General features: G+C 41.4%; 2 protein-coding genes across 2 annotated transcripts in view; one reads left to right on the forward strand and one right to left on the reverse strand.

Moving 5' to 3' along the window:
* T265_08879 (hypothetical protein) overlaps positions 1–11,752 on the forward strand; it is a gene marked incomplete at both ends in the record, with an annotated part of 161,354 nt that overhangs the window by 92,397 nt on the left and 57,205 nt on the right. The gene's annotated exons all lie outside the window — the stretch shown is intronic.
* T265_08880 (hypothetical protein) overlaps positions 11,048–11,752 on the reverse strand; it is a gene marked incomplete at both ends in the record, with an annotated part of 8,055 nt that continues 7,350 nt past the window's right edge. Inside the window, one exon of the mRNA XM_009174802.1 lies at positions 11,048–11,227. Coding sequence (XP_009173066.1) covers positions 11,048–11,227 — 180 coding nt within the window. The remainder of the gene's footprint in view (positions 11,228–11,752) is intronic.

Raw genomic sequence — 11,752 nt, forward strand, 5'->3', positions numbered from 1 at the left:
AACGAAACCATATATATATATATATATATATATATATACTGCCCTATCAGACCAGGTGAAGGCTATTCAGTGGAGTAGTTTACACCAGTATGAAGGATATTTTTCTCACACCTCAAGAGAAAATAATGCACATTAGATGGACAGCGTCGCTGATGAGACGTCTGTCCCTCCCATTGCTGACTTACGAACGGCCATTTTAATTCGCATGTAACAAACTGTGATGTGTTTTGACCGATTGTATTAACTCCAAATGGGAACCCAGCTTCCGGATAACGAATGGAAGCACAGTTCAATTAAGAACAAAATACACTATGCATACAACCTGGACTAACGCCTGATGTCAACCTGATTGGCACATGTATCTCTCTATTAATCTTTTCATCAGGTAGAACACTTTGGCCTTGATTGATACGATAGTGTTTACTAGAAGTGAAAAGTGATTGCCAGTATTTTAGGGTTTGATTCCTCTCCTGATAAACAGCAGTTGGCCAGGGATCCTACGATTGCACTTCTTCTCCAAGGTCTTATGAACATGCTATTATTAAGGGAAACCACTTGTTTTTAAATCATGAACGTCTAAAACGGTATATGGGCAGTGAGCCGAAAATGCTGTAGAGTAAGCTTTGCGTCACAATGAACTGGGGCCCGTTGTCCAATTTTGAAAGGGCAGTGGGGAAGCAAATACGCTGGTGAGTTCTCGTGTCTTCTTGAGAGAGACCACCGGCTATACTGCAAACTCTGTGCTGTGCGTTTGTCTGAATGTTCAATTTTTTTGTTAGTTCCACCAATAACACATTCTCGGTGCTAACAAATATTCCTGGTCAACAGATTAGGCTACTTCCAAATGAAATGAGGTTAGCGAACGCAAATAATTTAACAAAGGGAGACAAAAGAGTTGGCTGTGGGTTGTTATCCTAGCTCGTCCTTCAGAAACGACATTGGTATTTAAGCTTGTTTCAATACTTTAGTGTACCCATAAGTAAAATCAGTGCAATCCACAGTGGCGCCATCTTTACAGCTCTCCCCATCAGCCATTACGCAAATACCCAGATGGACGTCTGTACATAGTCCGGGGAAGATGGGTTCACAAGAGACGATATCACGAGAGCAACAGTTCGGTTGTATCCCATCTGCTTGATATAGAACATCAAACAAAATCCGCTTAGGCTTTTGAACCGATTTATTGGGTTTTATCAGTGTTATCAAAGCAATTGGAATAGAGGTTTTTGCCCCTTCCCAGACCTTTGTCATACACATTCACAAGCCCAGACAATATATTTAGGAACACTTTCTATGAACACTTTAATTCAAATGGCCAAACAATCACATCATAGTTTCCTGTGGGTTTCGAACACCGTGTGATTTCTATCAATTGGTTTTACTGGGCCATCTCTGTTAATTTTTTCGACTTATTTTATGTGAGCTATACATGAGAGTGAGTCAGAAGCATGTATCGAAAGGTTACTGCTAATCGAAATATGGCATTGATAACAATGCGAATTTTTGTCAATAATTGAACGAAAGTCTAGTGTTCGGCAAACTGTTTGCGCCAAAGGGTGACAGGAACCTGACCAATTGCCAGAAAAGTGAGCGAAGAATATGGGATAGGTGCAAACAAATAATGGGGACGTCAACAGGAGCAATTCGGAAGCCTTATTTGAGAACCAAATGGCTGGGAATAAGTCTGGAAGCGGGGAAATGGTCAGCGTTAGGTATAACGGTAAACGAAAGAAACAAACGTGTGGAGCTGCAAGTTGAGTTGAATTTTGTTAAAACCAGTGTGGTAGAATCAGAGTCGTCGGGCGTGTCAGACAGCTAATCAGCTGTCCGAGAAACAATTACGGCTTCAGTCTTGTCCCCGTGTGTTACCCTGTGAGTGTGTCCCTGTGAGTTACCAATCAAGCACTCAGTGCTATCGGTTGACCCAATTTGTTATTTTGGCGCCTACTGTGGATGTTTATATAGGCGGACAAACAAAATTGTAATGCAAACTTGCGAAAACAAAGGAAACGACCGTAGGCTATTTGGTGAAAAACAATGTTGATTGTAATTACCACATAAACTCTGTTCGATCATAGCGCTTGAAAACCGATTTCTTGCAGATACAGTCTGCTTAAATTTAAGAAATTCCTTCACGTAACGCCGACTGATCCAGATTTCGCTGTGAATTTCACAGAAAGTAGATTGAGCTGAAGCTTGCACTGCGTCAGTCAAAATTGTTCCTGTGTAGATAACATTTTGATGGTGGGGGTATATAATTCTAATTGTTAGCACACAATAACGTTAGCGGGGGATTTATTTCGGCGAGATCTTAAAACCTGATGCTTGCTATCAACTCCATTCCTAAGTGAATCGTCGGTGGAAAGCAGTTTCCAGCCCGGTTGCCTTCAGGCAGAAGAACGGCCAGTCAAAAGAACGGAAAATATATTGGGCTTCGAATGGTGCCTTAGAGCAGATGACTTTCAAAGTTATAGGGTTTTGTCTGGCTCACTTAGCCATCCGGAACCACCGGGACGATCAAACAATTGCAGTAGTCGGAGGATGCCGGAAACCCTGATTCAGTTGCCTATGTGAAATGACCTGTGGCAAACTCAGTGAGTATAACCACATATACTTAAACGGAAGTCGCACGTTCTTTATGACGCCGTAGGAGACTTTTGTCGCCACATTGATAACAAATATTCACTTGTATTTTTGTCATTCTCGGGATTTTGTGTGGTTCGTAGATCGACGATGTGAATGGTTTCTGTTGGGACATGAGGACCTGACAGCTTCAGCTGAATTACTTTTAAAGTTATATCAGCAGCAGTGAATTACGTCTGCTTATCAGATGCGGTAACATAAATGGATTTGCGTAATTCGAATTTGCGTCATGTATATCTGTAAGCATTTTCAGACAACTTACAACACTTTTCTGTAATGTACAAGGAACAGTTTGTATGAGCGCACACGAATAGACTGGAGCAGTGTTTTACCATTATCTTTCAACGTAATCGAGTAACATGCCTTACGGACTGGCTGATCTCCGGCAATGATTCACACACTGGGTATTACACGACAGACTGTACGTTCCACCTATCGGACACAATCTGCCAGTAGTAAGGTGCCCAGGGTATGCTCCCGTGTAGGCACATGATTCGGGCCAAAAAGACTGACGCATAAACGAGCAGTTTGACTGGCAGATGGCCACCAGAAGAGAGGAAATTAGTGACGTGTTTCTTAATAAGTTGTTTCAAATTAGAAAGGCAGGGAGTCTTCGAAAATTAGAATTTTCCCGAAATTTGTATGTCACTTGGTTTTCACTAGGACGACTAATCCTCGTGACTGCTGGCCAACTGTGAATCACTGGTGTTTCTAAACTCGTCTGTATGTAAGGTTTACTTACAATGCCTAAAATATATTTCGGTAGTCAAGAAGTTTTCATTGCCAAAAATATCATTATTCAATACAAATAGCGGCGAAGCTAAAACTAAATTTTGAATACACTAACAATTACATCAAGACTTGAAGATTTTTCCAAACTTTAATGTAAAGCGTGAATACTGATTTCGCAGGCGAGTGATGGATAATAACTTCACAGAATAGAAGTATATAGTACCATCGTAGGATACAAATGGACTATTACAAAATAGGCGTATAAAAGTGTTTGGTTTGTGTTTATGGAAGTACTCGGCATTTCCTTGCCACAGTCTGTCGAGTATCTGTCAAAAGGCGTGTTTGAAACGACTGATTAACCATGCGTCAACGAACTGCAAACGGTGCACTTGTTTGCTTTGTGGAATTGGTTGGGGGAGTTCAGCAATTCACGTCAAACAATATCTTGCTGATCGAAATTTCAGCTTCAAATTTGGATCCATGCTCTTTTACTTGCAACATATTCTAGTCATATTTATTCGTGAAAACAAGCTTACAAAGTGAAGTCGCTTTATTTAGTAATCTACTGCAGGAGTGGACGGGATGTTCGCGTCACCAAGCAAATGTTGACTGCAGGTGCTACAAAAAGGATTCGAATCTTACGAGCTCAGCTTTAATGGGTGGGAAACCGATGCGTTTCGCGGAAAACATTTCAACTCGCATATGTCCTCTTATAAAAAGTTATTAACATTATCTTTGTTCCTAGATTACGGACGAAGGACATCATTTGAAAACCGCTTTCTTGGCTTGGTTTTGATTATATTTTCCAGCAAGTTCTGCTTTGCCAAGACTAAATTATTTCGTTCATCCATTGTGAGAAATTAGAACAGTACATCACTGCAGCTATCAGATTAAAACTCTTGTCAACCAAACGTGTTTATTCGAGGAATGTGCCATCTACAAACAACACAGGTTTTCTCAAGTTCGAATTCACGTAACTATTGGCTGACGCTTCCTAGACCACTGCTTTAGGGGATTCCGGAAAAAGGCAATTTGGTGGATGTCTAGACCCTGTATGATGCTAAAAGAAATCATGGAGCCAAGAAAACTTTAGCTATCACTTTTATCATTCAGGGCTCGTTTTCTTCTGTAGGAAGATCCATCGTCCAAAGATAAGAACAGAATTTCCTTTTAATTCAGGTACAGCCAATTTTTTCTTAGAACAGAGCGGTCTGTAAGGTTTTGTGAAGTAAACTAATTGGTGGTAAATCAACTGGTGCGGTCGTCCATTTTGCAGCCATCGATAAGTTTGTGCAGTCTCCAAGCGGTCTTATTGGGTACTTGTACAACTCGCTAGGCAAGGCGGTGAATAATTATGATGATAATCACTGAATTTTGATAAATAATACTAACAACTCCAAGGATGGACACAGTGCTACCAGCTCAGAACTGTGCCTCACAAAAACGGCAGTGCGGTCATACTACATTTCCAATGGTGGACATGATGTGGAATGCTGATTGTGCATTCATGTAAAGTTGAAGCGGTTTTTTGGGTCAAAGTTTTATGCTATCCTCATTTTATTAAGGCCTTATGGGATTAGTTTCGGACCGATTATTGTGACCAGAACTTGTCATATGTGCCTCTGTTTTGTAATTTATTTGAACTGACGAGCAAGTGGCTGCTTGGAAGAAATTCTGACAAGTGAAATTTTTAAACGCACACCTCCAGCAGAGCAGAATTTTGGAAGTGAATGCTAAAAGTTTCATATCCATTGAAATCTCATAAGATATGTTGTTGTAAATCCTGTGAAGCTGACAGAAAAAATAATAATTTGAATTTATTATTCTCCCCCTTTTGGGCTTATTGTATCAAGCAATGATCCACGTATATCTAGATTCAAAATCCGATCTGTTTTTTGCGAGAAATAGTATTCATTTTTTAATTCTAAACTTTTGGCCCAAGAATTACCGTTTAATATACATCCTAAGGGACCGGTTTTTTCGTGGCTGAAGCAGGAATTAGGAATTTCGTTGAATGCAAATTTTACTAGCGAAACAACCTGTATTGCTTCTTAGTTGTCTGATTGTCTGTCCTGAGTGGAAATGAAACCCTCAACTTGTATTAGTAATACTCTTCATGACTACTTCAAACGGTTTTTGAAAAATATTCCGGAGACTGTGTTTTGTGTCATAACGGCTGAAAGATGAATCTTTTACAATGTCGTACACCATGGATGAATACAACTTGTGTGAATTCAGTGACCTAAACAAGCTGCTATTTTTGATGCACTTTCAGTGTCTAATCCCAGGCCACTCAGTGCTACTTTGAACAACTGACGACGTGAAACTATGTGGCCATTCTTACGATTTATGCAACGAAGTAGACGCAGCAAGGTCACAGAGCATTTTCAAAATCCCATTCCGTTATTGTGCTATTTGTAACAGCATTCCACCGCACACTAACATTTAATTCGTGAACAAATTTACCACGGTTTGCACAATGTGATTATCGGTTGACCAACGCCGTTACAACAGTTAAAACACTGGTGTGACGCACACGTCTAAATTCGGCTTGTCTTGTTGACGAAACGAATACCTCCTCGGGAATTTTTCTGATTTAACCAAATACACAAAATGTATGAACCGGATATACTTGAGATTATTGCCAAAGAGAGGAACACTTATCGGCCGCTAAAATGCACAAAAACGAAGATGGAAATATGTAAACATATATTTTGCGCAGCTTTGTCTCATAATCCCGTAATGTGCCTGTACACAAGATCTCAAAATTACGGTAACTAAAGTGGTGTTTAACGGAGCTAAAATAAAACACCTTTCGTACTTTAAATATTTTCCATGTTTCCGGTTTTTAGGGGTTTATCAAAACTTCTTTGGGAAGCAGACGTTGAACCGGCAGTGATGCATAATAGATTTCTTTCGCCGATTTCAACTGCAGTTCATGTACACAAAACGAATGACGCCTGAAAGTTGGAAAGAGTTTAATGATGAAAAAGAAATAAAGAGAAAGCATTCCAGGCAACTTCTCTTAGTTTATCACTCAAATCTGTCTGCATCCGTGCCTCCTTACACATGTTCCAAAAGAATGCATGTTTTCTCAGGTTTGGAATACTTGATGTTTGGCTCTTATGTGCAAGATATCTCAACGTAACAAAGCCACAGAACATATTTTTTCTTCACGTCGAGAGTTTGTAACGGCGCACCGTTTTGTTCTTGACACCGAAGCCTAATCAGGTTTTGTGAGCGTCAAATGGGCCAGGTTTTAGGACAGACGGAGAACCAGTCAGTAAGCTGTGATTGATTAATCATTTTGTGTGGCACTGGTAGATTTCGATGGTCTTTGTAGGCTTGTGAGTGCTATGGCAATTTGAGGGACGGGATGTGGGGAGAGGTGAGGTTAAATGCAACTCAGATCTAAGCTACTTTTTTAATAACTCCTAGTGATCATAACTGCACACCATCACCTGTCAGCTCGACTGATCGAAAACCTTCGTCCAACCGCCTGCCAGTTCTACGTCAGTATACACTGCGATGCTGAATGATTTCCACTGCCTAGGCTATCAGTCTCTGTGGTTCAAACCAAAGTGTTTAACTTAAAACCTCACTATTTCCCCACCTACTTTGTATCCTGTATCCAGTAAATTTTTTACCGTTGCTGCCATTCAGTAACGCACGAGATGCAGTTGCATTTCTAGACGACCTATTTACTTTTCTCCCGTGCTCTCCAATTTTGTGTGAATTATCCTGGTCGCCCCCCCTGTATAGACCTTAGTAAAGCCGTCGCATTCAGATTTGTGGACTGTTCTCTTCTGTGGTTCCGTTTGACGGGAGGCGATCCTTCAATTTCACCAGCGCAAAGCGTAAAATGTTTCCTCTCTGGAACGCTACTCTTTCGTTAGCGATGTTTAGAACCCTTCGAGTGATTTTTGATGTCCTTGATTCATGTGGAATGACACCAGTCCCAATGCATCCCCTGTTGGAGTTTCTCCACGAGTACCAATATCCTTGGTAATTGATACCCAATCAAACTAGCTCTATATACACTACCCCTAAGTTTGTTCTTCATTTGATTTTTCGCTGCTGTCTGTTCAACCTATTCTATGCATAGATCCCTCATTCGGCTAAAATTTGATGAGACAATATTAGCAAATCTTAAATTCCGATGGGAAAACGAGTGGGTCAGAGTCACCTAAGCTCCGACTGACTTCTCTCGCTTTTTCAGTCTTCCCCTGAGTTTGTGTCATGTAGTCTGAGAAGATAAATGTACCCAAGGTTTGCTTCATCTCTACACTAAAACTGATCCATGGATTCAGGTCAGTGTTATTTCTGTAAAGCGCACCAACCGTGTGTCGTTTAACCATGACGAAAGTGTCATTTGCATAAAGGCAAAATACCTTCGGTGGGCATGGGTGTCCAGCCATCACTTTCTTCTAAAAATATGCTATAAACTGTCTGTTTCATTCCTTATCCATTTCTTCCTCCGTTTTTTTCAACTTTCACCGAAGGATATCTGTGGCTGAAGGACTGTCATCATCTTATCTTGAACAGATGCCTGTTGATAATACTTGAAACCCCCTATTAAGTGGAATTATTGTAAAGTCACCGGTGTTGTAGTAAACGGAAGCTGAAAATACCTATGAGTAATAGACAATAGAAAGGGATTCAAAATTTATTCGTGATAGTGGAGCAACTATTTTTGCTAAACTATAAAGACTAAATTTACCTACACAAAAGTGTGTAGGTAATTAGCCACCTGTTTAGGCACCAGAGTCTGAGCATTCACTTTGTGAACACTCGTCCGTCTGAAAGAATTAAGATTTTGGTTGGTGTAGAATGAACAAATGATTTGCTGAGCAAATTGGATCAGCTGACATCCCATGGGCAACATTTTACCCAAATTTTTCTTCTGTAAATTTGGTACCACAAATTACCGATTTAAACAGGGCTGTCTGATGGTGACTCTTTAGAAAATTCTAAAGGCGTGTGTATCCGACAAAAACATCTGAGGAACTGCATCAGCTGTAACACTCATTATGCGACATTACTTTTTCGTTGGAAGCTGACGTGAGTTGTCATGAGTATGCAAATTTGATTGCACCTAGGTTTGGGCCGTTCTGAATGAGTGGTAGACGAGTCCTAGAAACTCACGGATGTTTATAGGATTTCAGAATGAAGAGGGCGTTTGTATATGTTCACCTTGGTATGTTAAGCAATAATTGCCCCAGCAGAGGAGGTTGCATGTGAGCAACACAAATTTTGTCTGTCAGTTCGTTACGATACCCTGTCACTAGGCACCAGATAGACCAAGAATAGAACTTTTCAGTGAAACGTATACTTTCCTTTAATGCCAATTCACAGAAACCTATCAAAAGTCCTTAATCAGTAAGGCGGTTTCTTCTCGTTGGACGTTTAGTGTTTGACAATTTGAGAGCTATTTTTCAAAGAAAGAGTTCCCTCCAGTGGCTGAATATGCCCGTGGTAGTCATGAGAACGAAGAATGTAGCGAACAAAGCTGGTTTTTAGCGATTGTTCCTCTTGGCTAATACTCACAAATTTATATCTTACCAGACATCACGTGGAAAAGGTTAAGACCGGGGCTACATGCTCGTGCCGAGCATCATACGTTGGTCGTACGACAAGGCATTTGTCGGACGGAATGCGAGAACACAATCCCGTGTCTCTGAGTGGTAGTGGTAAGAAACCAAGCTCAAGCGCGAATGCATCTCATTGAGCCGAAACCAGTCATGTAGTAGACAAGGAGCGAGCCTTCACCATCATATACCGGGTACCCCTGAACCGATCACGACTGGTACAATCCAGGCTACTATCGATCGCAGAGGCGATTGGAATCCGGCTGCTGGATCCGCATTTTGCACCCCAAAGAAACTTGTGCGATCCCTGAACTTGAACTGGCCTACGAAAGATCCGGTCCTACAAGTCTGTCTGACATTGACGTCACTTACCTGATTCCGTGACCCATTGACCTATCCCTCATCCAACCGCCTTCCTTTGATTTCTATTTCTCTAAAGTCTATCTGGCCCCGATCTTAACCTTTTCCACGTGATGTCTGGTACCATGTAAAGTTGTGATGTATTGGCCAGGAAGAACGATCACAGAAAACAAGCTTTGTTCGCTACCTTCCTAGTTCCCTCTAGGTCAGGAAATTTGGGGACACACGAAAACGCACTGTAACACAAAAAGCTAAAAAGTTGGGATAATTATTTACATGGCCTTAGGTTTGCTGAAAGGGCATCACAAATGTCGAAACACTGAGTTGCGAAATATAGATACAATGGCAGAATTAAAAATAATGACAGGAAGTTTGAGTCTGATACAATTCGGATTCCATCCTAAAAATGAAATTTTTTTGCCTTTGAGTGACTTGATTAAATAGGCACTGTCTTATTTCATGTGCTTTAGCTGTCCTTTTTAAATCCACTGAACTGACCTTGATGTCCGGATGGTATTTTACTTAAACCGGTGAACTCAAGAGATTTTCAAGGACACCAGGTTAGGACTGGGAAAGCTCGATGTCTCCACTGTTGTGATGACCACTACAAAGCCACAGGAAGCGATTATACTCTGTCACTTGCCCATAGCTACGAACCCTATCTTTTCCAGCTTCAAATTCCAGTGAAGTAGATCACAAAGACACCGTTGCCTCAGCCGATATCCAACCACAAAATCTCAGGCACCAGGAAAAGAAACCTTGTTACGGGGAGAGTGGGTGATTATTTAAACAAATTGGAATCCTCGTCTAATATGTCGCGAGTGAGCTTTAAAGATTTCGCAGCTATAAGGTCGTTGGCCTGTTCGATGAGCTGGGCTGTTTGATCGCAAACGTTCCGTCACCAACCGAGGTGACATCTTCAGTGCGTTATTGGGAAGCGTAGTGGTGCGTAGCGGTGGGTTAGTGGTTGTGTTTTGAGTAGTGTTACGTGTGTGTTACTATACTGGCTGCTAGCCGGGGATGACCTTTGGTCGCGATTAGTTGTTTGGTCGGGTGGTTCCATTGGTTGCTCCGTTATCCTGTATCCTCATTCACCGACGCTCACTTGACCTTTGGATTTGGTATCCCCTGCCGTCGTAATCTGATCGATGCTGAAGTGACCTTTGTCTTTCCGAGTCCCGGGTTGTGACCTTTATTGATTTGACTCCAAGGAGTTCCTTGTTTCTTTGTTTGCGAATCCAATATTCGGTCCTCCTCTAGTGATCCAGTTGAGATATTGGTCTTTCGCACGTAGAGGTGCGTAAAATGGATCCAGTTCGATGCACCGGTTGATCAAATCTGCCGTGGAGTAACATGCCTCTGGGAATTCTCCTTCGTGTCTTGCGTCTCTGTATATCAAAATTTTTGCGTGTTCCAGATTTAATTTGTGGCCTTCTTGGTCCAAATGTGTGGATATCAAGGACAGGGTAGACATGTCACCTGACAGCCGAGTTGTGTTCCTTTATTCGGTTGCGTAATTTCCTCCCAGTTTGTCGAACGTAGAATTTCTTGCAGCTGTTGCAGTTGATGTTGTATTTCACATTGTTCCTCTTGGTTTTGTCTTGGTTGTTCTTCGGTCTAGAGAATAATTTCCTTAGGGCGACATTCAGTTTGTCGGCCATGAAAATCCCTTTTTGAGCCAATAAACTGGTCGAGTTCTAATATATTCCTGATGTAAGGCGGGACTACCAGTCTGGTGGCTTGTTCGTGCTGTTGCTGTTGCTGAGAGCTCTTCCTGTGCTAGATGATTGCTGTTGTAGTTCAGTATTTGATCCGTACGAGTCTCCTTCCGATATAAACATGTTTCCAGGGTCGCATCTCATCTTTTCTCCACTAAAACGTCCAAAAATGGCGTTCGATTGTTTCTTTTCAGTTCAATTGTAAACTTATTATCTTCAAACAGTGCATGTGCATCGTGTACTGAATCCAGTTTCACGGACATCCACGATGAACTTAATCAGGTGGCGTCTCATAGTCCAATGCCAGTGGTAGCACTGACAGGCAGTTGGTTAATGGATCTTATGGTCTCCTCAGTTGCGCTCAGTATGCCTCGGAGATTACGTATAGAATTTACCTTACAGGAAGGTCTTGGTTTAAACTAGCCACCTCCCTTTCGATGTAGGTTGTCTAAGCTCAAAACATTTCTCAGTTTCTTAGCCTTTCTGCTTCCCTTGAGTGCACGGCGGTTATGTGGTGAAATATCGCCACAGTTAAACGACTAATAATAATTTTTATTTTAACTTTGAACTAGACCCAAGTGTTTCGATTTATTTCGCTGTAATTGGGCAACCAGAGTGACAGAATGGATTCCTGCAGTGATACTCCAAGGGTACAACAAAGCTCTGGTGAATCTAAATCTGGTTCACCCTTGTAGAAGCCCGTTCAGCAGG

This window comes from Opisthorchis viverrini (assembly GCF_000715545.1).
Source record: "Opisthorchis viverrini unplaced genomic scaffold opera_v5_243, whole genome shotgun sequence".
Classification (NCBI taxonomy): domain Eukaryota; kingdom Metazoa; phylum Platyhelminthes; class Trematoda; order Opisthorchiida; family Opisthorchiidae; genus Opisthorchis; species Opisthorchis viverrini.